Source organism: Galeopterus variegatus, unplaced genomic scaffold (assembly GCF_000696425.1).
Source record: "Galeopterus variegatus unplaced genomic scaffold, G_variegatus-3.0.2 Scaffold2902, whole genome shotgun sequence".
Classification (NCBI taxonomy): Eukaryota; Metazoa; Chordata; class Mammalia; order Dermoptera; family Cynocephalidae; genus Galeopterus; species Galeopterus variegatus.
In genome coordinates this window covers 203,555-231,192 of record NW_007729013.1, presented here as the reverse complement: position 1 = coordinate 231,192, position 27,638 = coordinate 203,555, and the positions used below count along the sequence as shown (strand labels likewise).

Sequence of the window (27,638 nt, the reverse complement as noted above, 5' to 3'; positions counted from 1 at the left end):
TGACGGGTGTTCATGTTAAGAGGGTTCAGCCCACTTAACCCTCCCAACAGGCCTAGGTGAGAGGTGTCAGAGACCTCCTCTTACAGATGGGAGAACAAGAGTCCAGAGAAATTAAGTAAACTGCCAGGGTCACAAAGCTAATGAGTGGCACAAACAGGATTCTATGCCAGAGTGAGCGCGCGTGCATGTGTGTGTGTGTGTGAGAGAGACAGAGAGAGAGACAGAGAGAGAGAGAGAGAAAAGAGAGATCCTTCTCCCACCGGTCCAGGACAGAGGCTGGAGAGGGGACAGAGGGCAGATGCAGACGGATCTCAGGAACCTCACGTTCCTGCCAGGTGGGAGGTCCCTAACTCTCAGCCAAAAGAGGTAGTTGATGCCCTAGAAGCTTCCTGTGCGGGGCTCAAAGAATCCGGCCTGGACGCATCTGCAAAGGACTACTCGATGCCCAACAGTCTGCAACTGGCAAGGGGATGGAGGAGTGAGTGTCACAGAGGAGAACCCCAGGGGACAACTGCCTAGACCCCCACACCAGACAGAAGCACGAGAAGCCCCCCTCACGTCTGACTGGCACTTGACAGTTGACACATCATCCCCTTTCTGCCTTACAACACCCCAGGCTCCAGCATGCAGTCGGTGCTCAATATTTGCCGAGTGCATTTCTTGAATGCCAGCGCCCCATGTCAGTGCTTCCAGGCCTGCTCTACTGATAAGGAAATTGAGGTTGAGAGAGGGGATGTGACATGTCAATGGTCACTCCGGGTGGTCACTCAGTTACATTTATTGACCACCTACTATGTGCTCGGTGTTGGATATACAGAGACGAATGAACTCCGGCTTAGTGGGGAGGTGGGAGGAGAGAGGTGAAGGAGAGATGAGGGGAGCCCAGCTCTGGAGCGATGAAGCCGGAGGGGAGACAAAGGAAAGAAGAGAAATCACTGCAGGGGGTGCGACCCTCTGCCCCGCTCGCTTTCTTCTCTCTGCCTGTCTCTCGGTCTCTCACCCTCTCGCCTTCTTCCTGTTTCTCTTGCCTGTCGCGCTTCCTCGTGGGCTGTTTCTCTGTCTGCTCCTTTCTCTCACTCTGTCCGTCCCCCTCTGTCTCTGCCTGCCTCTGCCTCTCTGGCTGCCTCCCTGGCTCGTCCTGTCCTCACACGCTGTGTGTGCTGTGTGCCTCACGCACGTGTGCTCACTGTCACTCTCTCTTTCTCTCTGACGCTCCTGCTGCTTGGAGAAAGAATAATAGAGCAGGCAACTCTCCCTTTCATCCTCGGCTGGACAAAGGCTGGTGCCCCAGCAGTCAGGCCTCCGGGAAGCCACCTTCAATGTCACCATCAAGGAGAGACGACAGGGCTGTGCAAGTGGGAGCAGACAGGTGGGACTCCCTGCCCCATGGCTGTCATCTGCAAGCCCCAGCTCCTTCCCTGCAGCCTTCTGACCTCTGGTTCTCAGGGTGGGTATTTTAGGGAGCAGGCCAGCTTTGCCAGAGGCAGGGTGGGCAGCTCCTCAGTCCCCCAGAGTGCCTGAAATTCCACCATCAGGGCTGCAGTCCTTTCTTTTAAAGCTTTTGATCTTTGTTAAAAACTGGAACCTGCCCCCTGGAAAGGATCATTCAGTCAAGTCAGCCAGCTCTGAGGCCAGCTTTGTGCCTCTGACAACTCTGGGTTTTGGAGAATAAGCCCTTGCCCTGCCCTCTATTTGGCTATGGTCTTATGAAGGGTAGAAAAGGACCTCATCAAACGTTTCCACCTAGAGGGTGTCTTCACATCCCTCAAGCCCAGCTCAGCAGTCACCCCCTCCAGGACCACACCAGGCAGAATCAGTAGTCCCTCACTCCATCACCCACCCTGTCTTGATGGCCTGCCTCGCTGCCCTGCCCCTGTCAGGCCAGGGGTCGTATGAGGAGGGCCCGTCTGTACAGACCAGAGCTGGGCATAAAGCGAGTACTGGAGGGTTTGCTGAACAAATGAATGAATGAATGAATGAGTGAGTGAGCAATGACCATCACACAGGATGGTGTGATGGGGTAGTTTTGTCCCTTCGGCAGCTCCTCCCTGAGCCCCTACTGTGTGCCAGGCAAAGCTGAGGCCCTGGGGGCACAACAGTGAGCAATACGAAGTCCTTGTCTGCGTGGGGCTTATATTTTAGTTGGGGGAGGGGGGAAGAATCAGAAAATACGTAAGGTAAATAAGTAAAATATATAGTACATCAGATGATGAGGAGCCTATAGGGAAAAATAAAGCAGGGGAGACAGGAGGGGAGTGAAAATGGTAGGGGCTGTCATTTTAAATGAGGTGGTTGGGGACATGATCTGACTCAAATCCTAAGATCACCCTGGCTGCTGTGCAGAGAATAGACTGGGAGGGGCAGTGTCCATCAGTCTCCATCACTCTAGGGTGAGAGGACTGCACTTTCTCAGCAGGCTCCTTGGTCCCTACCCAGCTGAAGGCCCTGACATTTCTCCATTCCTGGTTAGCAGAGCCTGGGGCTCAAGCTGCCCTGTGAACCACTGGGCCTTACCTCGCCCCTCCCATCCATCTCTCGTCTTTTGGTTGCTTACACCATGTCCCCCCCCACACACACACTCTCTTTTGTAAAACCTTTCCAGGAATCCCTTCATTGAGGGCAGACACAGACCATAGCACACGTGATGTAAGAGGGGCCCGCGGAGGGATCAGAGGATGCTGGAGGAGGCAGGTGCGCACCCTCAGCAGGGATCTGGGGAGGCTTCCTGCAGGGAGGGGCCTTCCAGATGTGCCTGGAAGGTGGGAGTGGCCATCCACAGAAAAAGATGGGGAGGACCCTTCCAGTGAGGGGGATCCAGCCTCCAATTCTGTTTGAAAGTCAGGGTAAATTATAAATAAGCAGTTGGAAAAGCAGACTTGACTGAGAGGCCTCAAGTGTCCCTGGTGACTAGTATGTCCTCACTACATCCACCTATGCTCCCCACACACCCATGAATTCTCTGACAATCCCCCATCCCCATGCTGCAGGCTGGAGAGGGGAGCAGGGTCATCATGCTCCTCCAGCAGATGCAAAAGCAGGGACCAGAGAGGCCAAGAGACTGGCCCAAAGTCACACAGCAGAAAGTGGCAGGGCGGGGCCCGAAAGCCAAGCCTGTGTTCACTCCACTCTCCTCAGCCCAGCTAGTTCCAGATGGCCTGGAGCCTGCAACCACACTGCTTCCAGCCTGTAGAGATCTGGGGGTCCCCCTGTACCCTGATCCTCCAGAGAAAACAGGATGAGGGTTCTCCAATGCTTAACCCAGAGCATTCACTTCCTGGGCACAGAGCTGCCCTCCCCCCAAAGGAGAAGAAACACAGAGACACTGACACACAATCCTCACACTCCCACGTGTGCACACCACACAGACACACAAACTGACACATTCACGCAGACCCACATATGGCACAAACACCCTCACACATACACCCAAACAGATACCACTTTTATGAAATAAGCTCTCACGCCAAGACACAAATTCACACAGATACGTTCACACTCCCTCTCAAGTACACACAGACACATACACGTTATTATTAAGTTCACACTCACACAAATGCAAGCGCAAATATACCCTTTCCCAGGCGCACTCGGGAAGAGGGAAAGACATCAGCAGTGTCAGAGAGACAGAGGGACAAAGAAGAAGGGAAACATCGAGAGAGAGAGAGAGAGAGAGAGAGAGAGTGGGTGATGGAGAGACAGAGGGACAAAGAAGAAGGGAAACATCGAGAGAGAGAGAGAGAGAGAGAGAGAGAGAGAGTGGGTGATGGGGAGCAGTGAGTTGAGAGCATCAAAGAGGAGAAAAATTTGGGGAGAAAGATGGGAAAGGAGAGGGGAAAGATGAAGGAAGAAGATAGGGAGGCGAGGAGGGGACCTAGAATGAAGAAGAGGAGGGAGCGGGGAGCGGGAGCCTGTGATTGGAGCCTAACTTTAGCTGCAGCAGCAGCGATGACTCACACTTGGGGGGAGCATTGAGCCGGCTCCAGGTTTCTGTTTATATACCTCGATGAGCTAAATATACAGGCCAAGGGGTTCTTCTGTTCTGGTCCAGCAGCTCCTCTGCGTTTTTCCTCCCACCCTTGCCTTCCCCGTCCCCCCACCCGACACACACACGCACACGCACACACACACACACACACACGCACGCACGCACGCGCACACACACACTCTGAGCCTCCACTTCCTCTCCCTCTCCTGTGCCCACAGGGCCCTGCCTGTGCCCTCCTGCAGCCAACAGCACACAGCCTGCCCTGGCCCACAGCTCTCCCCACCAGGGTACCGGCTGCCAGGAGCTGACCATGGGGTTTGGCTCCAGGCTCAGAAATAACATGGTCCAAACCACCTCTTTCTGAAGCCAGTAGTTCGGGTGGGAGGGGGTGATGCTCGTCCAAGGTCACACAGCATGCACGTGGATAAGCCGGCCCAGAGCATCCTGTGGCTGTCAGATCAGAAACTCCCCCTGGAGGGCCGGCCCGGTGGCGCACTGCTACAGTGCGCCGCTTGTGAAGCGCAGCGGCGCTCCCGCTGAGGGTTCGGATCCCACATACAGACCGGTTCCTGCTCACTGGCTGAGCGAGGTGTGGGAGCAACACCGAGGGTTGCGATCTCGTTGCCGGTCCCAGTCCTGTACGGGCGCGACACTGAGGGTTGCGGTCTGTTGCCAGACATGAAAAAAAGACAAAAAAAAAAAAAAAGAAAGAAACTCCCCCTGGAGACAGGGGGGAGGGCCCGGGGTGGGGGGGCTGAGTACCCGGGGGGGGGGGCAGGCCGGGGGCTGGAGACAGGAGAGCGGGACGTGGAGGGAGAGAGAACAAGAGCCAAGGCTTGCAGACCCAAGAAGTGGCATTGCGTGTGTGTGTGTGTGTGTGTGTGTGTGTGTGTGTGTGTGTGTGTGTGTGTGTGTGTCAGGGCGGTGGGGGGTACAGAGATCAGGAGTCTCAGAAACAAAAGAAAGAATTCCATTGGCAAATCGTCTCTGAACACACAAAGAGTTCCTCCTACATCATCAGCCCCCCGACCTGTCCCAGCTCCCTGCACCCGACCTCCTGAGTCTGCGTTCAGGGCCCTTTGCCAGCCAACCAGCCCGGTTCTGATCCAGCGGAACAGCCTCTCCGGCCAGCCCTACGCCGTGCCGCTCTCCGTGGTGCTGAATCTCCGCTCCGCCCCTCCCCAGCCTGGACGCTGGCGATTCCTGCCCTAACCTCCCCCAGGAGTTCAGAAGGGTTGAAGGAAGAGGCTGTGGCGGGAAGGAAGGGGACAAGAGACAAAGGACAGGGACCGTGAGAAAGGCAGCCTAGCCAGATTTCGTCTTTGACATCGTTTTCAGGTAACCACAGTGACCAAAAGCGAAAATGGCTCATAAGTGCAGGGATCCCAGTGTGCCCGGCTACAAAGCTGGGGGTGCTGACACACAAGCACGGGTCCAGGTGACACGCAAGCACAGGTCCAGGCCGGACGGTGGAGACTGGACGGGATTGCAGTAACATCCTCAGCCAGCTGAACCAAAGCGCTCCCAGTCTTCCCGTTTTTGTTACCCATCTCGGCAGAAAGGTTGTGCGTTTTCACACTGTCACAGAACAAACAAAGCCGTGACTTCCGTTTCCCCGGGTACCTGGCTGTTCCACGCACTCCTGACAGCTCCATCACATCACTGACAGTTTCAAAAATTTTGTTTTCCTCAAGGAACATAGAGGAGTGCTAACCCTTCCTCCCATCACACTGGGCTCAGGGGCCTCGTCCCCTGACACACACCCACCTCCAATTACACTTTCCCCGCCCTTATGCTGTGTCATGCCTCCAGGCCTTTGCACACGCTGTCCCCCCCAATCTGGAGGGCCTTCCCCCCTTTTCCCTTTGAGGCCCAGCTCCTCTGTCTCTCCCACTGGACAGGAAGCTTCTGGAGGGCAGGAAATACAGTCATCATCTCAGTACCCCCAGCAGCTAGTACATAGCCTGTCACGCCCATTCACCAAGTTTCCTTTCCTTCTATATGAGAAAAGGGCTTGGCTAAATATCCTAGGACAGGGTTGGGGGGCAACTGGGCTTCTTGAGCAAAGAGGACGTCACAGGTGTTCGAAGAAGAGGTCCAGGTTCTTAGGTAGAAACTTACTGCTTAAAGCAACCTTAAAGACATTTAATAGAATCTTCCCTCCTCCTCTCCCCACCCCATCTCATTTTGCAGATGAGAAAACTGAGGCTGAAAGAGGACTGGTCTTATGCAAGGCTGTCCAGGGGGATAGTGAGTATCATGAAGCTGCTCAAGACTGTGGGAAGAGCATGTCCTTTCGTGTAAGAGCAGGTGGGTTGGGGCCGGCTCTGTCCCAGGCCCCTGGGCCCCAGGCTATGCACACATGCCTGTCAGGAGAGAATCTTTAGGCCCAGGCAGGAAGACAGCCCTGCCTTACCTCCTCCACAGCCCTACCTGCCAGAGGAGCCCAGCCTCCAAATAATAAACGATTCCTAATTTAATTACATCTTTAATTCATCTGGTCTCTGAGGAGCTGTGAGCTGGAGTCTGAGGAAATGCTCAATAGTTCCCAAGAGGGAGGGAGGATTTCCTTTCCTTTTTCAGGGAAGGAAGAGGGAGAGGCCACAGGGTCCCATTTTCTTCCAGGACTGTGTGTACCCACTGCCTCCTTCACAAGGAATCCCTCTGTTATACTTGGGCTTTGGGACAAACGGGGTGCTGGGCAGAGGGTAGAGGAGGCAGCTGGTAGAGGAAACAAGGGGCAGAGGGGAAAGCCCGTGTCTGGTATTTCACGAGACACGTGGTTGTGGACCGAAGTGGGCTGGAGCGTCATGATCATTGTGATCATTTCTTGACGGTCTTCTCTTCACAAGCACTTTGTCTAACTTAACTTTAAACCTCACAGTATGAGTATTATCATCTGCATTTTACAAATGAGGTAACTGAGGCTGAAAGGAGAGGCAGTGACTTGCCCAAGAACGTGGGCTTGCAGCCCCTGCTCACAAGTTCCACCTCCACAGGGGTCTCTCACACCCACCCAAGATGGAATCTCTGACAAGGGATTCCAGGAGCCATCTAATCCAAGGACGTTGACACTTCAAGGATGAGCTTTTTTTTTTTTTTTTTTTTTGGCAGCTGATCAGCACAGAGACTGAACCCTGGACCTTGGTGTTATCAGTACCATGCTCTAACCAACTGAGCTAACCGGCCAGCCCAGGATGAGCATCAACAGGCCCATGAGCCTCCTGGAAGTTTTTGCAAAATTTTGTGCATATGTGTAAATTTCATCAAGTAATAATAATAATAGCAAACACCTGTACAGCATTTATTATGCTCCAGGCACTGTTCTAAGTACTTTTCACATATGAACTCTTTTCTTCTTCACAGCAGCCCTGGCAGGTAGGTGCTACTGTCACCATCCCATCATACAGATGAGGAGCCTGAAGCCCGGAGAGGTAGGTCACCTGGCTAACAGTCCCACAGCTGGGGAGGGGTGGGTTCTCAGAACCCTGTAAAGTAAGGCTTATGATCCTGGTTCCGAAGATCAGAACCCAGGCTCAGAAAGGGGAGGGCATCCCCTGAAGACACACAGAAAATGGCTGAGCTGGAACTCACAGCTGGGTCTGCCTCCCAAGTTCCAGCCTCTCCACTGCATTGAGTGAGTATGTATTAGGCCTCATGGCCAGCTTAAGGCAACTGGGCTGGGCTGGAAGGAATGCTTCAGAAGCCTATGCCCTAACTGACTAAATGTTATCAGACCACAAGGGCTGTGTCACCTTGCATACCACTGATTTCAAAATTGCCCATTACTCTGCCAGAGCTCTCCCTCAAAGTCTTATAAAACCCCTGCTTTCCTTTGGTCAGGGGAGCTGATCTGACTCGGTCTCCCCTCCATGCTGGTGGAATAAAGCTTCTCGGCTGAAGTGGCACCTGGCTTGAGTCTCTCTCTCTCTTCTCCATCTTGCTGAAACTAACAGTATGGACCTCAACCTTCACATCTGTCAAATGGGTCTGACACTGTGTCCCAGGTTAAGTGTGAGGATGAGACCTTAACTGAGAGAGCACTTTGTAAATGGATGGGCACCAAAAACGCAATAGCTCCATTCATAAAGCACTTAGAATGTGCTCATTTCATCCTTGCAACAACTTACAGGGTAGATATTACTGTTAATCACAATTTATAAATGAGCAAATGAAGGCACAGAAATTTAAATCATTTGCTGAAAGTCACACAGCCCATAGATGATATAGCCAGGATTTGAACCCAGAGGACTGGCTGTAGAGTTCTCAACCACCATGCTCTGCTCCCTTCCTTAGGGAATCAACAACCAGGCCTGGAAGAACACAAGGAAACAGCCATCTGGCAGAGAAGAAGAGAGGGTGAGGCTGAGGAGGGGATAATTTGGGGACCAGACCTGGGGCAGAGGCACAGCTGAGCCCTCCACCCCCCAGGACCAACCAGGCCTGTCAGGCCATCTGTGTGGAAGCCATGGGGCCCCAGCCAAAAATGATTATTTGGAGGACAGTGTTACCAACACAAGAGAAGGCAGATGAGACAGCTGAGGCCCTGAAGACCGCGTGGGCCACCAACTGGGCAGGTAACAGCTGCCCACCACTGCCCACTGCCCAAAAGGACCTCCCAGTAACTCTTGCCCCAGGAGGGGATCTGAAGGGGCCAGCCTGGGGACAGAGGGGAGTCAGTGTCAGGAGATGGGCTGGTGGCCTGGGCTGGGGGTGGAGAGAAGAGAGAGTCTGAAGATCATTTGGAAGGATGAATCAATAGGCTTGGGTGACTCCCCAGATGTAGGGTGGGGAGAAGGGGAAATTGCACCCTTATTTCTGGCTCAGGTGAGACAGAGGAGAAGTGAAGCAGGTTGGGAAAGGAGAGTAAGCTCCTTTTGGAACAAGTTGAGGCTAAGAGGTCTGTAGGACACATAGGAGTACACGTCCAGGAGCTGTGGAGATGTGAACCTGGGGACCCAGAGAGAGTTCCGAGCTTACGCAGAAGCCACACAGTCTTGGGCGCCTCTGCCAAAGGGGCCATGCATTCCTCAGCCCTCCTAGTACCCATTTCCCAGGAGAGGAGTTGAGTGGAGCTGCTCAGGACCTTCTGGGGACATCTCCTGCCAGTGTCCACCATTCAGGGCCCCAGCAAGGAGTGGCTAAGCCAGGATGCCCTCCTGGGCTGAGGCTGCTAAGGTACCATATCCTCAGGCCTCCCCTCTGGGCAATTCCAGAAATTTGACCTCCCCGAGCACAGAACCTGGCAGATACTGTAGGCACCAGGGGCTGACAATCCCAGCTTCAAGAAGATCATCCCAGGTCTTAAGGCCAGCCCGCTTGGGAATAGATTGCCCATGAAAGGGTGATCTCCCCGTGACAGGTGACAGCTGCCCGAGTTTATTGACACCATCTGCACCACAAGCCCCCAGGTTTGCTGTCTCTCCTCCACACTGTTGCCCTGGTCTCCTTTCTCGCTTCCTGCCCCAACCTCGCTCATGCTGGATTCCTGCACCCCAAACAGCCCCTGGCACATAAAAGGTGCTCAGTGCATTATTTTTTACCTCAACAAATTGTTTGACACTTGTTCATCTATTCAGCAACGGTGCCTGGCACGTAGTAGGTGTCATGCCTCTACCATTGGGGAACTGTCGGGGGCTCTGCTGCCACAGCGGACAGCACAGTCTGGCAGACAAGGAACAAGATTGAGTGAGTGACAACAAGGACAGGGAAGGGGCATGGCAGATGGGGGGGTCAATGGCAGTTGAAGGTGCTGCACCTGTGGAGTGACTACGGCCCCCAGGCCAAGCTGAAGGCTTCACACCACCTAACCCTCAAGGCAACACTTTGAGGCGGATGTTACTATTCTTTGTATTTTGTAGATGAGGAAACTGAGGCACAGGCAGAGTAAGTCTCTGGCACCTGGTCACAGTCAGGATCTGAACACAGTGATGGAAACCCCAATACTACCAGGGGGTGAGGTGTGGGGTGTGTTAGAAGATGCCCAAGCAGGGATGGCTGGTTAGCCAGTAGGATAGAGTGCTGCCGTGTAACACCAAGGTCAAGGGTTCAGATCCCCTTACTGGCCAGCCATCAAAAAAAAAGAAAAAAAAAGAAAGAGAAAATGCCCAAGCTGAAACCCTTGCGAGGCTCCCCATGCCCTCGTGCTTGCTTTAATGCCCTGCTGTTGCCATCTTGGAATGTTTAATTATTTTTTAACAAGGGGTCTCACATTTTTATTTTGCAATGGGCTCCATGAATATAATTCATAGCCAGGCCTGCCCTCAGGGTGACAGTGCTTTACCTGGTGTTCAAGGCCCCAACTGATCCTTCTCTACAGCCTCTCCTAACTTCCTCTGGTGACCTCTCTCCACCAGCCCTTATCACACCAACTCAGGGGTCACTGTCGACCCTGTCTCCTGCACCAGACTCCTTTGCAGCAGGACAGCGTGATTCTTCTCTGTGTCTCCAAGGCCCAGCGCAGACGGGCACAAAGCAGAGACTTGGTGAGTATCTGCTGAGTAGGATGAGATGGAGTGGGATGAAGGAACAGGCTCCGTATCAAGGGTCCTTGGTGGAGTTTGCTGGTCCGATCTCTAACTCTCCTTTCTCCTCTGAGATCCTGCAATTCCCTCTGGCCATACCCTGACTACTTTCCAGGGCTCCTCACCAAGATGCAGCCCCTCAGGACACACCACAGGCCCAGCCCTTGTCCCCTGCCCTGACAGCTCCACCTGTGTGGACTCACACCTTTTTGCACCTTCTCTGCATTGGCAAAGGGGGCCCAGACAGGGCTGCCTCTCTTGGGCTGCCAACAAAGACCTGGCAGGGGCCAGATGAAAGCCCCAGCCCCCGAACCTTGTCCCTGCCTAAGTCACCTCTCTTAGCCACCTCAGGACCCTCAGATTCCTCCTCTGTGGTTGAGGAAGCCCCCACGGGGTTTCTCTGTCCTGTGCAATCTTGAAGGCTGAGCCTTCAGGGGGACTAGAATTTTCACAAAGGACTCTAAAACCATAATAAAGCCTATTCCTCTCTATTCTGCCTCTGTGCCTCTCACACAACAGAGCCCCAGCCTGACCTCCTAGGGGGCTCCAGTGAGACTGTCAGGAAGGGAACTGGGAGGGGTATTAGTCAGGATGTGTTAGGCTATACTGCCATAACAAATAGACCCCGAAGTCTCAGAGATCTAATGCAACAATAATTTATTGCTTACATGCATCACGGTCCAGCTGGGCTGAGCAGCTCCCTGCCATTCACAACACTTGGTCCCAAGGTCACAGAAGCAAGGAAAATGTGCTGCAGGTTGCAAGGGATGTTTTTAGGGGCCAGACCAGGCCTAGGGTAGTGCCATCCCCCCCACTGACATTCCCTCAGCCAAGACTCAGTTCCTGGCCCCTCCCAATTGCAGAGGAAGCTGAGGTGATAACAGAGGAGATGTATAAACACTGAGTATTGTCCTGCCACGATTGGTAAGGGAGTTAGATGCACATCCTTGGCCCCTTCTGGGAACTGAGTCCCCATCTTGTTCAATAACAGGCTTCTCAAAGACTTGCCCATTCAGCCCCACCCTTGTTCTTTCTGGAATGCATTCTCACCAGCTTAGCATTAAGAACTCAAAATCAATCATCAGACACATTTTATAGACATCACTGTCCCCCCCATGCCTCCCCTCCTGGCACTTAGTATAATGCCACAATCATGGAGGCTTAAGGGCTGAAAGGTTTGCACAGAATAGCCCATGCTTGCACTCTCTGTCTCTCTCTGTCATAATTTATAATTTATAATTTATACTCTCAGCTATTTCTAAAGTGGATTTCTTAAAAAGTAAAATACAAGATCAGAAATCATTTAGGGAACAGGAGTGAGCTAGATGTACTAGAAAGTTAAAAATGAACATTTATAACACTTGAACAATAAATTTTGATCTGAGCTTCCTAGCAGCAGAGGCAAAAAGGAAAACAACCCCTTCCTCCATATACGCATCCTTTCCTGCTTCTTTCACCAGCTCTCTTTTCCCTTCTTAAAGTTCCTTCTCTTTATCTTCCCTTGTTTTTAGATCCACTGGGAGCAGCAGAAACCTGTTTTTTAGGTTTCTGTATCCCCCTTGCAAGGAAAGAACAGCCTGAAGGTAAATGGCTACAGGGTTAGTATGAGGGAAGCTTCAGCCTGAAGACTTAAGCCAATGTAGGCCTTGAAGGCCACCCCACACAATTCTTTGGCTCCTTGTCCACAGACAGAGCAGAAGCTAGAACTCCAGTGCAGCAGATGGCCTTGACATGCTTGGGGTCCAGGCTAAAGGCTTCATCAAGCATCTGAAACTGCATCTGAAGGGCAGACCATTTCACCGATGGCTCATACATTTATGCGCTGAATCTCCAGTGTGACCCTGCAACAGAGGCCTTGTTATCCCCAATTTGAAGATGGGGAAACTGAGGCCAAGAAGGGGAAATGATTTGTGCAAGCTCCCTTTCTTTGAAGACCCAGCCTCAGGGCAGGAGACTCCCAAGCTGACGGTGATTTGCTCAGAGTTCTGAGAGGGGGAGCATAGGGGCTTCCAAGTAGGTCCCAGCTTGGTCTGAAAGGATCGGCTCCCTTAGCCCCCCCTCCAGACTCGAGTTGCCATGACAACAGGGCCTCCATTCCGGTAGTTTCTTGGAAATTTGCATTTTAATGGAGACATAATTAGAACTAAAGGGCTGAAGCTGGAAGGGACAAAACCTTCCCCACTCCCACTCTACCCCCTTGAGAGCCAGAACCCCCCACATACCAGAGCCCACTGAGGCCCCAGAACCAACCCACTCCCCACCATCCCTTCCCAATGCCCTACTGTGACACCTTCTCCACCACAACACTCCTACCCCACCCGGGGGGTAGTGTCTGTCTCCATTGCCCAGATGAGGACACTGAGGCCCAGAGCAGAGAAGGGACTTGAAGATCTCACGATGAGATCAAGTCCCCAGAGTCTGGGCTCTGCCTAAGGACCCCCCACCTGACCTCTGTTTATTGGTAAGTTCTTCAGGCACAAGTTGTTTGCTTGCTGAGGGCCCCCCAAATCCTGCTGAGTCTTTCAAACTCACCCCTTCTTCACCCTGTAAACGCCCAACATTTCAGTGGCCCTGGGGGCCTGGCAGGGCCAGAGATCTCCACCCCTGACAGGAGAAGGGATGTGCCCACAGCAACTTGGTGGCAGAGCTGTGTCTTTGGCTGCTCAGGGTGGAGCCACTAAAAAGACTTCACCTTTGACCCCATTGGTCAAAGTTTCCAGCAGCTTCTTCCTGTCTTTATTACATTCTTAAAATCCGTCAAGCCAACCATTTCACCTTGTCAAATCACTGAAAAGAAGCCACTATGCCTCTGCCTGGACCCAATGGCGCTGCCATCCCTGGGGCCTGCTGCTGTCTGTGGATGCCACCTTGAACCCCGCAAATCCTGGGGCCACACACAGGTCTTCACTGGGCAACAGAGGCTCACACTTGCTGAGAGTATAATGCGAGTGTGTGAGCTCGGCCAGGCCCCAGGGAGCAGCGTTCACCCCAAGTGCCCACCTCCCGCACACGGCCCTGCTCCTAGTATGTGCTCAGCAAATATTTTTTGAATGAATAGATGATTAAGTGCCTGGCCTGGTGCTGAGCACACTCTGCACAACCTCCTGCTGCTCCTTCCAACAGACACGTGCGGGAGGTGCCTCCAGATTCCCCTCACCCCAGCGCCCCCACAAAGCTCAGAGAGGTGGTGCAATCTCCCCAGGTCACACAGCGGATAAGTGGCAAAGGCCTCACTTGAACACAGACCTGCTGATTGCAGGCTCTCAGGCATTACTCTCTGGGACCTAATCTACCCATGTGCTGATCACAAAAGTATGGAGATCCAGCAGCCACATACATGTGCAGATCGTGCCCACATGTCACATGGGCACCCTGCTGGCCCATGTAGCAACCTTTTATTTACAAACATATAGCACTTACTCTGTGCCATGTGGTATTTCAAGCACTTTGCACTCAATCCTCCCAGCAACTTTAGGACATAGGGATTATTATTATGTGCAACTTACAAATGAGGAAACTGAGGCACAAAGAGGTTATGTGACTCGCCCAAAGTCACATAGCTAGTGAGCGGAAAAGCCAGAATTTAAACTTGCACAGCCCCGCTCCAGAGCCCCGCTCCCTCCACTCCGCAGGACCCAGGAGCCAGGTGCCCTGAGCCCCTACCGCCTTCAGCCCTGGGAGGGGGGCTGGACAGTACATCTCAGAGCCCAATTCTCAGAGGAAGAAATAGACACAGAGAAGGAAGATGGTGCGTGTGTGGGATGAGCTGATGCCCAGGGCATCTGCGTCAGCCCCAGACCACTGGGGTCCCCGGCCCCCAGCACTGCCCATCTCCCAATGTCTCCCATGCTACTCTATGGTCCCCTCCCCCACCCTGGGGGGATGTTGGCCCAGGACACTGGGGAGGAGTGATTTCCTGGTGACAGAGTGGTCAGGAATAAACAAGACTTGAGTATCAGGACATGGGACACAAGCAACATCTTTTAGAAAAGAAAGCCCCAGGGGCTGGCTGGTTAGCTCAGTTGGTTAGAGTGCAGTGTTATAACACCAAAGTCAAGGGTTCAGATTCCCATACTGGCCAGCCACCAAAAAAAAAGAAGAGAAAAGAAAGTCTGAGACAGATGGAAACCCGAGAGGATGGAGATGAGACCAGAGGCCGGGAGGCGCCCACTCTCCATCAATTTAGAACCAGTGCAGAAATGGATTTTCTCTTGCGCTCTCCTATAAACACACTTCAAAGCCACTGGTGGTGGGAGCGAGAGGGAGGGCTCAGCAACAACGCAGGGCCAGGCGGCAGAGAGAAGGGGGACGGCGACACAGGGAGGCTTGAAAAGGCAATTTGAAATTCCATTTCATTTCATTTCGTTTTCAATTTGGAGGTGGCAAGAGGCCAGGAGCTTGGGGGGACAAGTGTGCCTGTGGAAGAGACAGGAGAGAGGGCTCAGAGAGACACAGAGACAGAGAGCAGGAGGGGATGGAGACACCGAGAGACAGGAGTGAGAGATGAGGATGAGCAGAGGAGCAGACAGAGACAGAAAGAAAGATGGAGAGAAAAGCAAAAGCAAATTGTGAGACCCCAACCCACAATCCAACTCACACACACTCTCGTGAGTCCTAGCTCTGGACTTGACTCTGCTCTTGAAGTGCTGTGTGATCTTGCAGAAGACCCTCTCTGAGCGTGGGGGCCAGGTGAGATTACTCTGGCTCCACGGAGGCCGGAAAGGGGACAGGGACAGGGCACGGGGGCCGGGGGGGCTAGGAGGGCGGCAACCTCACGGTGATGGTTCTGAGTAGGCACGCAGGGGCACCCAGGGAAAGGGCCAGGGGCAGTTGGGGACCCAGTGCAGAAACTGCGGTTCAGAGCAGGAAAGCGGCTGGTTCAAGGCCATGCACCCAGGATAGAAACCAGCCCTTGAGACCTCATGACCACCCTCTCCCCAGCAGGAGGTAGCTGCCTGCCCCTCCCCCCGCCAGCCTGTCCCATCCGGGGCTCAGGACAAGCCAAGCAGGTCATAGGGGTGCAACTGTGGGCTGTGGGGGTTCCCACATGGGCCACACAGTGGTCCCCCTGCCCACCTTGTTCTTGCCCAGAGTGGGAGGACAAAGAGTGACAGCACAGTGGACACGTCTGGGACATCATCTGCAAACAGTATCTGGGCACCGACCCACCCAGGCCCTGTTCTCGGCACTTTATGGAAATAACTTACCGGCTCCTCACAGCCGTCCTTTAAGGGAGCCACTTCCAAGTCCTATTTAACAGAGGAGGAAACTGAGGCATTCTCTATTAGGGGATTGTCCTCTGCCTAGTTGTCATTTGCACACTCTTCAGGAAGGAGAGAGACCTCACCTCCTTTCTGGGCAGCCCAGCCTGGTGACTCTGCCTCAGTTTCCCCACCCATTCGTCCAGGTCAGGCCGGGGAGGGGTGTCTGGCCCCGGGCACGGAAGGCCGCAAGGCAGGCACAACGGAGGGCCGTGGCCACGCGGTGCTGGCAGAAAAGAGCCAGCCGAGGCCCAGGGGCGGCGACCCCCACACTCCCTCCCCGACGCCACAGGCGGGGCGGCGGCGGACGGGGCCGCCGAGTCGCGCGGCGCGAGAAAGCTGTCCTGCGGCGCCCTCTAGCGGCCCAAGCGGCGCCCAGCCCCGCCGGATGCGCCGATGCGTTCGCCCCAGGCTGGCGGGGGTCCCGCTGAGGGCCTGGCTGAGCTGGGGACAATGCGGGGATCCGTCCAGCCAGCCCCAGGCGCCCCTGCTCCCGGAACCTTGAAATACAGAGAATCCCTCCACCCCGGGACCGTGTGCTGACCAGCCCGGATTGGGACGAGGATAAAGCTCGGTCCTTCGCCCTCCTGAGGGGCAGATTTGCACAACCCACGACTTTCTGGACATCTCTACGCAGCTGCCCACTGCGTCCCAAGAGAATCCCTCCACCCCGGGACCGTGTGCTGACCAGCCCGGATTGGGACGAGGATAAAGCTCTGTCCTTCGCCCTCCTGAGGGGCAGATTTGCACAACCCACGACTTTCTGGACATCTCTACGCAGCTGCCCACTGCGTCCCATACTCAACCTTCATCCATCCAATTCGTGCGAGTATGGAGCACTTACTGTATGCCAAGCACTGTTCCCGGCGCTAGGGCTGTAACAATGAAGAAAACAAATGTCCCTCCCCCTGTGGAGCTTACAGTGGGTGTTGATGGGGGAAATAGACAATAAACATAATGAAGAAGAAAACAATCTGGCTATTTTGGAGGCAGGAAAAAAGCACGAGTCTGACCATGTCACTGGGCTCCAGGGCCCCCCCATGGCCCTTAGGTAAAAAATCATAGAGTCAGCTCTTGAGACTGTTGGAGTGAGCAGGACTGAAGCCATGTTGGGACCTAAAGCTGCCTGGGCTGCAGAGGAGGGGAGGATTTTTAAAAGGACAGTTTTTTTCTCTCCACTCTTGCTTCCCAGGCCCAGACTTTCTTATCTCACTCGCTAAGTAGGAAAACAAGGCCAAGAAGCTAATTAGTACTTTCCAAAGCTGACAGTTCTTTGTCTGAGATTTGTAGAGTTTTGAGAAATGATCAAGGCCAAACGACTGGAGGCTGACCTTGGGCACTAGCCAAGTGCACTGGCGCAAATCAAAATTTTGCAGGGTCCTGAGATAACAGCAAAGATGAGAACAGAAACCAGATGAGGACTTGGCGAGACTTTGTACCTGACCCATAGAAATGGACCCTCATAACTCACATCTCCTGCTCTCCTGCTTTTCACCTCCCACATTCCATTCCCTCAACGCTTCCTTTAAAAACCCCTCAATAGGGCCGGCCTGTGGCTCACTCGGGAGAGTGCGGTGCTGATAACACCAAGGCCACGGGTTCGGATCCCTATATAGGGATGGTTAGCTCACTTGGGAGAGCGTGGTGCTGACAACACCAAGTCAAGGTATCCCCTTACTGGTCATCTTTAAAAAAATAAATAAATAAAAATAAAAACCCCTCAGTAAATGTAAATTTTTGAGATGGGATAGCCTACCATCTCCTTCAGCTGAATACATCTGCTTTTCTAACACCAACCATTTGACTTCTGAATTTTTTTCTTTCCTTTTCAAAGAGGCCGGCAGCTGGACCTGAGTCCAGTAACAAGACCATCCTGTCCTGCATGGCAAACCTCGACTCTCCTCTGGGCCACTCCTGTGTCACAGGGTGTAGGCTCTCACCAAGACATCCTCCTGCCTGGAGCACGGCCCCCTCACTATGCATGATGAGCTCCTCATCCTCTAGAGGCCTATCTGACCCCGTGGCTTGACAGCCCCCACCCACACCACAGCACTGCTCTCCTGCGTGGCTGGGACAGGTCTGCCACACACATGCTCAGTGGTTCAGGCTGTCTGTCTTGATTCCTAGCCCTGACACCAGTTGTGTGACCTCCTCAGGTTCCTTGGCCTCTCTGGGCCTCTGTTTCTTCATCTATAAAATGGTGAAAACAGTTCCTACTCTTAAGGATGGCAGGTAAATGAGTTAACAGATGTAAAACACTTAGAACAGGACCTTGACCCTTGATGTAGTGTTTGTGGTTGTTAATATCTATTAGGTGTCTATCTCCCTCCTGGACTGGCTGATGGAGGTTAGACAGTAGGTCTATCCAGGAAGGACCAGCTGAGTCATCTCTATGTCCCACACTCTACAGTGTCAGATATACTAAAGGCCCTCAGAACATATCTGCTCAGTGACCTCAGTCATTACTTCCCATTCGTCACTCATTTATGCTCTCCTCCATGTCAGGTGCTGGGCTAGGAGCTGTAGATGAAGCAGTGAACAGCCGGGGCTCCTTCCCACTGCAAGAAGAGTCATTTCTAGGCCAGAAGTTCTCAAACTTTCTGGTCTGAGCAGCACTTTCTTTACACTCTTAAAAATTCAGGATCCTAAAGAACTTTTTCTTTTTATTTTGATTTATTATTATTTTTAAGGCTAGTCAACTGACGCAGTAGGAGTGGAGAAGGAACAAAGAAATCTGTAACTGGTTCTGATCAATTAGTTGTAAACATCACTGCACTTGGACTGCACAAATGCCTGAAGTAACTTCTGCATGTGGGTAATATCTATTGATACCATATTAGAAACTAAAACTGAAAAAAACCCAGAAACCTAAAACTGAGAAATTTTTAAAATATGTATTAATTTGTTTAAAATAACAATAATGGGCCGGCCCGTGGCTCACTCGGCAGAGTGCGGTGCTGATAACACCAAGGCCACGGGTTCGGATCCTATATAGGGATGGCCGGTTTGCTCACTGGCTGAGCGTGGTGCTGACAACACCAAGTCAAGGGTTGAGATCCCCTTACCGGTCATCTTTTAAAAATAAATAAATTAATTAATTAATTAAATAAAATAACAATAACAATAACAAACCCATTGCTTGGTAGCGTAAATGACAAATTTTATGAAAAGTAATTGTATTTTTCAAAAAAACACATTGCTTTGCATTTTTCCTAATGACTTTTGGCTTAATGGAAGACAGCTGGATTCTCACGACGCCCTCGATCTATGCAGTATGTTCCTTTGGTTGAAGTTTTCGAAAAAGATCCAGTCCCACCTTTTCTCTACGGTGAAAATTGGTAACACCAACCCTCCGCCCCGCCCCCGGCCTCGCCCACCACGGAGAAGCGACACCCGAGAGGATTGACCATCCAGGCTGAGTTAATTGTGGACGGCTTCCGGGAGAAGGCGTGGCCTGCCTCACTAGCTTGGCTGGGATTGGACAACAAATGTGTCCTTCTGCGCCTTGGACCCGCCTCCAGTTTCACCCCTCTTTCCGCGCGAGGGTGAACCCTGACGCATGCGTCCTAAGAAAGGTGGGCACTTCCGCCCGCCTTCCCCGGAACCTTCTGTCCCGCTCGGGTTTCCGCAGAGACTACTAGGACGGCCAAGGCGGAAGTAGCGTGAGGCGGGTGGGCGGAGCTAAGCGCTGTCATGTCGGCGGCCTTGCTGCGGCGGGGTCTGGAGCTGCTGGCGGCGTCGGAGGGTGAGGAGCGCCTGCCCGGGGACTCCCGGCGTGGGCAGGAGGGTGGCGGGGGCTGCGGGCCGGAGCCCGAGGATGGGGAATGATCCACGCTGGGCTTAGCCCCAGTGCAGTGGGAACCCTGCGCGCCCTCCGACTTGGGTCCGTCCCTCTCTGTTTCCCTACAGCCCCCCGGGACGCGCCAGGCCAGACCAAGCCGAGCGGGGCTCCGGTGAAGCGGGCCCGGAAGGCGAAGGCGACCCAGGGCCCCAAACTGCGGAACTCGGCTAAGGGAAAGGTGCCCAAGTCGGCCCTGGGTGAGTTCGGGAAGGGGCTGAACGTGCTGTCCCCGGATTGGGGGCGGCGCTCTGTAGGAGGTGGCTCTTGAGGCGGGGCTTGAAGCGCTCGCCCGCTATTGCTAGAATGCCTACTGTGCTCCGGGCGCGAAGGGGCGTCCTGGGCATGCAAAGGTGAACGAAACACGCCATCCCGGCCTTCAGGGACTACAGTCTTACTGGTGAGAGAAGCAACAAAGAGTCTCAAAACAAGCACAGAACTGCTAAGTGCATTGAGGCCTATGAAGTAAAAGACTACGGTGCTCTGATGGAAACAGACTTAAAAGGCCAAATCAGCCTTCCCTGAGGAAGTGACATTTAAGCCGACAGATGAGGAAGAATGAGTGAGCCAGGTGAAAAGCAGAAGGGTATTCTAAGGAGGATATAGCATGTTCAGAGGTCCTGGGTGAGAAAGGAGCTTGTTGCTTATGAGAATCTGAAAGAAAGAAGGCTGGTAAAGCAACGTATAGTGAACAAGGGTCAGAGATGGAACATTTAACAGTTGAATACTCCATGTGCCAGGTGCTATTCTAAGCCCTGTACAAATGTTGACTTATTTAATTCTAACCGATACCCTGTGAGGTCGGTACTACTATCACCCCATTTTACAGACGCAGAAACAGGCACCAGCCCAGGAGGTACAGGGAGAAACCAGGCAGTGTATCTCCAGTCCTGTGCTTACCCGCTGCATTCAAGTGGGAAGTGCTGTGGCCTGGGCAGTGGCGATGGTAGCAGAGATAACAAGAGAATTGTATAGGTGGAAGATACGTTGAGGAAGGAGCATTGATGGGCTTCAGTGGTAAACTGGCTGTGAAGATGGAGCGCAGTTTCTAGTAGGGCATCTTGGGGTATGTGGTGCCACTTTATGAGACGTAAAGACTTGAGGAGGAGCAGGCGTGGGCAGCATGGTGATATTTTGATATATGGCAGAACTTGGTGAGCTCCTAGTGTGTCTTTGAATCCCTAGGGCATAATGCATAAAATGCGTTCAGGTATTTGTTAAAAGAAGTACAAATTCAATGGCAGAACCTAATCATGAGCAAAGGTGTGAAGGTAGGAAGGTGAGACACGTTGGAGCACCAGTGATACTTGCTGTGAAGCGGGAGTGTAGGATGCCAGCGGTCACTCCCATCCATCCCAGCCCTTGTCTTACCACCCTGTCACACTGGTGTTTACTTACTGCCTCCCCTTTGGATTGGGAGCTCCTCAAGGCAGAGGCCTCCCTTGGGCTTGTCTGTGGCCCTGGCATCCAGCACAGGGCTTGGCACATAATAGATCAGTAGTGATAGGAACAGCAAGCCTCAGCAGCCAAGTATTGAAAGAATACTTCCATGACTGTCACTGTGGTTGAAGCTACATTGTCTCCTGCCTGGGTTTTTGCAAAAGCCTCTTTACTGGTCTTCCGCCTTTCACACACCCCTCTTCCAGTAATCAGTTCTCAACAGCAGCTGCAGTGGTCTTGTAAAATCGTAAGTCAGACCTTGTTTCTCCTCTGCCTACACTTCCTATGGCTCCCATGGTACTCCGTAAAAGCCAGAGATCTTACACTGCCTGATAAGGCCCTACATGATCTGCCCCCGTCTCCCCCCTCCAGCCATTTACTGTTCTTCAAACACGTTTGCCACACTTCTGCTTCCGGGCCTTTGCACTGGCTGTTCTCTTCACCTAGACAGGTGCTCTTCCCCCAGATATCCACAACTCTGTCCTTTTGGTCTTTGCCCAAATGTCATTTCAGTCAGACCTTCTTAGACCCTCTTATTTAAAATTGCGACCCTTGGGAGGGGGGAGAGGGAAGAGGGAGGGAGGTTTCGGTAATAGGCCACAATAATCAACCACATTGTATATTAACAAAACAAAATAAAAAATAAATAAATAAATCTTTTATTTAATAAAATAAAATAAAATTGCAACCCTCTACCCCTGGCATTCCCCTTTTCCGTTTCCTATTCTCTTTTTCTCCATAAAATGTATCATCCTCTAAAATACAGTTTACCTTGTTTACCATCTCTCCTCCCACCAGAATGTAAGCTCCATGAGGGCAGGGATTTTTGCCTGCTCCATTTTCTGCCGTATGCCCAGCATCTAGAAGACTGCCTGACACATAGCAGTGCTCGGGACTTATTTGTTGAGTAAGTGAAGAAGTCACACGAGCAATTAGGAGCCGAGAGAGCTTACAGCAGGATCTGTGAGGAGGTTGGATTTGACAAAGAGCCCAGCCTGTTGCAATAATCTCAGGAAGGGACCATGGGCAGGTGCATGGGCCAGGTACCCAGAAGGCTTCCAAGGAGTGAGTCTGAAATGGTGCTCCCCACCTGCCATCCACAGCCGAGTATCGAAAGCGAGCATGTCGAGACCATCTCAGAATAAACCTGAAGTTTATGACCAGTGCAAGAAACACATTGGCTGAGTCTGTGACCCAGCAGGTTTGTCAGGGGGATGGACTATGGGAAGGGACCTGGGGGGTGATAGCTGAGGCTGTTCCCCTAAGATCCATGGGGGTCTCAGCCCTGAGCATAGGGTGGAAGTTGGGCCAACCATAAAGGGCAGAGTAGGGGGTGGTGGGAGGCTAGTCCAGCCCTGCCCCATGCCGTCCATTCTCCCTTGTGTCCTTTGTGGACCTCAGTTTACTCTTCTGTAAATGGAAATGATGTACCCTCATTCCTGCATCCCTCGCAGATTCTGTGTCAGAACCGAGGCCGCAAGGCCTGTGACCAGCCTGCAGCCAAGACTAAGAAGAAGAAGGCGGCCGAGGGCACCGTGTTCACTGAGGAGGACTTCCAGAGGTTCCAGCAGGAATACTTCGGCAGCTAGGCTCCCTGGAGGGCACAGTGCGAAGGGCACTCAGGCCCCGCCTCCTGACTTCCCCACCTCTGCTGGCCCCAGGACCCCGCATGCACCCATGCACCGGCCAGCAATTCCAGAACTGCCGGGCTCAAGGAAACCCCAGAACTGGTGAGCTGGAAACCCTGGGAAGGATGTTCACTCTGACTGGAGCTGACTCTGGGAGGAGCCATTTGCACCTGCCAGAAAGGAACTTTTCTGTTTTATTTGCCTTTGCTCGGGTAGTGCCTCTGTTTGCTGTGGAACAAAGCCAGTCACTGGGCCCTTGGGGACCACACCTCCAGGAGAAGGAAGGAGGCTGCCAGGTGGGCTTCTGGGTTTTAATAAATGTGGACTCAAGAGTTATATGTGTGTGCTGCTGATCTGACTTATGGGCATCTCGCATCTCCTCTGGCACTGAAGGTTGTGGTCCCACCCTTCCCTCATCTCCCAACGTGGATCTTGGAGCTCGGGTCTGAAGTCTAGTCCAGCTCCAGTGCAGGTGCCGTCCAGAAAGCTGTTCACCCAGCATCTACTGACATACCCCAAAGGTGCCTCCCTCCCCTGGCGGTGGCAGCTGCAGCTGATGCAAAAATAGCACTCACAGCTGCTAGGGCTTTGTTCCAGGGAAGCAGACCCCAAGGTCTGGGGAGAGTGGGCATAGTACTGGTTCAGCCCTCCCCCCAGGAAGCATGGGGTCTGCCATGGTCACCAGCAGAGATTTTTTTTTTTTTTTTTTGTCTTTTGACTTTTCCCGTGTCCGGCAACAGAGCGCAACGCTCAGTGTTGCCCCCGTACCGGACCGGGGACCGGCAACGGGATTGCAACCCTCGGCGTTGCTCCCGCGCCTCGCTCAGCCAGTGAGCGGGAACCGGTCCGTATGTGGGATCCGAACCCTCGGGAGGGAGCGCCGCCGCGCCTCCCAAGCAGCACACTATCCAGTGCGCCACCGGGCCGGCCCACCAGCAGAGATTTTGATCAGACCCTCCTCTAATCCCCACCCTCACTGTCACCCACAGTTTATGCAGCCAGGTGGGGTCATATGCCTGTGTCACATGGGGTCGGGGAGTAGGAGAGTCTCAGGAGGTAACGTGAAGAAACAGGGTTTCACATTCAGGTCTGCGCCCGAGCAGAAAGGTGGTAGGGAGGGCTACAGCTACACCACCGTGGCAAAGTAAAGTGCCAGGGACTGAGGAGGTGAAGGACAGGTGTGTGCTGAATGAATGAATGCATGAGTGAACTAATGGTGCACACCAAAGTTGGTCTTCAATGAAGAGTGAAGTCACAAAAGGCCGGAGTCTTCGCAGTGGAGGCAGATGGAGGAGGGAACCCGGAAGCCTTCAGGCAGTTCCATTTGTTTCCTGCACTCACCAGTCTCCCCACACCTCACCCCCCGCCTAAGGGTTCCTTAAGTCATGGCAGCTCCCGTGGCTTCTGGTAGAGGACATCACTTGGTCCTGAGACTGGGTCAGAACCTTGATGGGTTCCCTGATGACACAGTATTAGGGGCTGCCTGTTCTTATCTGTAAGGGAATACCCTTCACCCTCACTTCCCCATGGTCTGTTTCTGCTCTGTGCTCCAGTTTTCTATTCTAAGTAAAAACAGGGGCCACAGAACTTTCTAAAGCAGAGTTGGAGTCAGGGTCCTGTCTCCAGGTGGCCTCCATCTGAGTGACAGGAGGCATGACCTTCCAGCCAGGAGGCCTGGGCAGGCAGGGGGTGCTGTGGCTCTAAAGCACAGTAGTGACCGAGACCTTCCTTGGATGCGCTGTCCTTGAGAGGGGAGAGGTGTGGGCTCTTCCCTGCTGCTGAGCTTTAATGACCTCACTGGACAGAAACAAACTCATATCCTTGTAGACTCATTCCCTTCTTTCAAGCAGCTTAGCAAGAAGCCAGATCAGCTGCTTGCTCACAGGAGTTTGGACAGAGGAAGGACAGGCTGACATGGGCTCCAAGGCCCCTTTCTAACAAGGACACGCCTGTTACATAATCACAGGGTGTTCCCTGTCCACTCCCTGGCTGGGTGGGGCGTCACGGGCACCTGGTCCAGCCAAACCCATCAAGGTCTGCTCCTGGGGAAGAATGAAGGCAGGGGTTCTGCTACTTCCCTGGTTGTGAGTTTCCCAATAAATCTTATCTTACTTTTATGCCAAGGAGCACTACAGGGTGCAAGTGCAGGCCCCTCTGCATGCTGGACATTGGCGTTCACCCCTGGGATTCTGGTCAGGGATAGGACTCAGAAATCTGTGTTTTAACAGTCACCTGGGCAATTCTGTGCAGGTGTCTGGAAGGCAGCAGGGATCCAGGCACTGGAGAGGCTGTGTATGTCATTGTGTGTTGGGGGAGGTGCTGGCCATGAACACCAGGACCTAGTGACTGACAGGGCCCAAGTAAGAGGATGTTGAGTTGTCACATCCAAGCCAAAGCTCAAAGGACACAGCAGGAGGAGGAATTCCCCAATTAAGACATCTTGGTGGATGTGAAAGCACCTGGAAGCATCTCAAGTGGCTTGGAGCAGCTGACAGATTTGGGACCAGCTGAAGAGTTTGAGGAACCCACACCATGACAAAGAGGAGGGCCCCAGGCAAGCTTCCTGTGGTTTCCACAAACAATCCACACACCTTTGTCCTCTTTATGACTGGAAGGGCTGGCCGAAGGGACAGGAATGCCACATGGGATCCCACTGGATTCCACCTACCAGGACCACCAGCCCTGCCCAGAGCTTGTGTGGCTAAGGGGCTTAATTCAAGTTCTGGCAGGAGCTGGGAAGATCCCTGTCAGGTGACTTCCTCCAGCAGAGTAAATCCCTCCAGGACAGGCAGGTGGGACAGTACACTCAGTGTGTGCCCCATTCTTTCCTGCCTGGCTGTCTTGGGGCCTCGTCCCCACGCCAGCTCTCCATACCCCTTGATCTGTGCTGGGCTGATCAAGTCACTGCCTGCACCAGCCACGCCTAGGCCAGTGTCCACCCCAGGCCAGACTTGCACATGGGGCATCTGTGGCTGGGCCTCAGTTGTGTCAGGGAAGAGTAGAAACATACACCTCCTCCCAGCTCCTAATGAGGATATAAGCTAATCACAGGAAGGCATTTAGGCCCCCAGAGCTCAGTACATATTAGCTGCAGTTATCATCATCATCAGGTGCTGTGGTAAACCCTGGAAATATGGGCATGACCAAGACAACAAGTTATTGGATGACATAGAGTTTACTTACATTGTAGTTGGGGGATGGAAAATAGACGATAAATCTGTATACAAATAAGCTCACATAGAGTTTACTTACATTGTAGTTGGGGGATGGAAAATAGACGATAAATCTGTATACAAATAAGTTCACATAGAGTTTACTTACATTGTAGTTGGGGGATGGAAAATAGACGATAAATCTGTATACAAATAAGTTCAACTGGAGAAAGGGGTTATATAAAATAAAATAGGGTAGAGTCTGGGACATTAGCAGGGTCACCTCAGAAGGCCTCTCCAAAGTGACATCAGACCTGCATAGGAAGGAGGCAGCTATGGGAAAATCTCTCAGGCAGAGAGAACAGCAACTGCAAAGGCCTCAAGGCAGGAAGAGACGCGGCAGAGGTGCAGGGAGGCCGTTGTGGCTACGGAGCAGTGGAGAGCAGGCCAGGTCAGGGAGAAGGGCAGAGGCCGAATGTGTTCTGTGGTCTGAGCCCACAGCTCTGCTAGTGCCTCTGGGCCTGGGGTCAGGCACGCTGGCTACAGACCGCCAGCCTGCATTGCACCGCTCAGCATCTCAGCAGACCATTTCCATAGGCCACCCCACGCTAGCACCGGATGACTCAGGTGTGACCCTCAGCAAGCAGGCCAGGCCACTTACAGGGCTGCTGTCCCTCGCCCCTCCTCTCAACTGTGTCCTCTTCCTGCTGCCACCCCATGTCCCACAGGCTGGGCCAGCTGCCCCTCAGCAAAAGCAGGCTACAATGTTGATAGTGGACGGTGGGAATTCTAGTCACAAAACTGAAATGATGTATAGAGCAGGGATTAAGAACGGCTCCCCACCCTCCCCCAGCCCCTCATTAAACCATCTGTCAGCGAACTGTTTTCTTCAACTTGAGGGTAAATAAAATATCTTGCTCAAGATCCACATTTTTATTGATCTGTAGCACACCAGCTAAGCACAAACATGGGCTTCCACTGATCCCCCAGCTTTAAAGGTCCCCTTTCCAACTAGATGGCTGCCTTTGCGCCCTGCCTTAAGAAACCCTGGAGCCCTCACTGATGAAGTGTGCACCCTGAAGTCAGACTACCTAGGTTTGAACCTACTACCTACCAGAGCCTGTTATGTAACCTGCAAGCCTATTTCCTCATTTGCAAAATGCAGATTAAAGGAATGGTTCTTATGAAAAAGCTGTGTAGATCAGTTTTCGTATCTACACACGTAGTTGTTCATGCTGTTGAACCAGTAAATCCCCTCACTTGGTTGTTAAGTTTAACTGCTTAGGTGGGGTGATCAGCGTAGGCTTCCCTGTGACTTTGGGGAAAAGATGAAACCAGGAGTTTCCCCGAGATGAGGCAGAGAAAGGATAGCACAGCCATGAGGAAGTCTGGGATTGCAGTAAGACTGCATGGCTTCTAGGAGCTACTTGGCCCTGACATTCCCTGGGAACATCACGCGTTTCAGGTGGCTCACAGGGAGCCTTCACATGAGCTCCAACCTGGGAACCTTTGGGGCCAGCACTGGCCTGAGTCCATGGCAGGATGTCACCCTTCCACTGCACCGCATGGGGAAAGTAAATGGAAATACAACCCTCAATTCTTATATCCTGCTACAGCAAGTTCCAAAAGGAGCCATTTTCTGAATGGGTTTTCTTCTGGGAAGCCTCTTTCAAAACTGTAAAAGCTTATTAGTGAAACCTAATCGTCTTGTGTGCTAAGCTCAAGGACTGCGTGACCTTACCTAGGTACTTACAGATGTTGGCACAATGGCACAAAGCCACAACCATGAGGAAACAGGTGCAGCCCAGGC

At 52.8% G+C, this 27,638-nt stretch overlaps 1 protein-coding gene across 3 annotated transcripts; it reads left to right on the top strand.

Annotated features, from left to right (window-relative positions):
* The first annotated feature begins 19,423 nt into the window (after positions 1 to 19,423).
* Positions 19,424 to 22,823, top strand: RPS19BP1 (ribosomal protein S19 binding protein 1). 3 transcript variants are annotated; one of them, XM_008583408.1, is made up of 5 exons: positions 19,424 to 19,515; positions 19,680 to 19,808; positions 22,152 to 22,249; positions 22,503 to 22,642; positions 22,697 to 22,823. In XM_008583408.1, the coding sequence occupies exons 1-4, from the start codon at positions 19,464 to 19,466 to the stop codon at positions 22,635 to 22,637; spliced, it is 414 nt and encodes a 137-aa protein (XP_008581630.1). In that variant the 5' UTR covers positions 19,424 to 19,463; the 3' UTR covers positions 22,638 to 22,642; positions 22,697 to 22,823. The 3 variants fall into 3 exon arrangements, with proteins under 3 accessions (XP_008581630.1, XP_008581629.1, XP_008581628.1); XM_008583407.1 differs by having other exon boundaries at positions 22,503 to 22,645; positions 22,700 to 22,823; XM_008583406.1 differs by having other exon boundaries at positions 22,503 to 22,823.
* The last annotated feature ends 4,815 nt before the right edge of the window (positions 22,824 to 27,638 follow it).

Bases quoted from the DNA above. Each gene is read 5' to 3' on its own strand.
- RPS19BP1 (XM_008583408.1), top strand. From the start codon at position 19,464: ATGTCGGCGGCCTTGCTGCGGCGGGGTCTGGAGCTGCTGGCGGCGTCG. The intron at 19,516-19,679 runs GTGAGGAGCGCC...GTTTCCCTACAG, and splicing joins GCTGCTGGCGGCGTCGGAGG to CCCCCCGGGACGCGCCAGGC. The intron at 19,809-22,151 runs GTGAGTTCGGGA...TGCCATCCACAG, and splicing joins GGTGCCCAAGTCGGCCCTGG to CCGAGTATCGAAAGCGAGCA.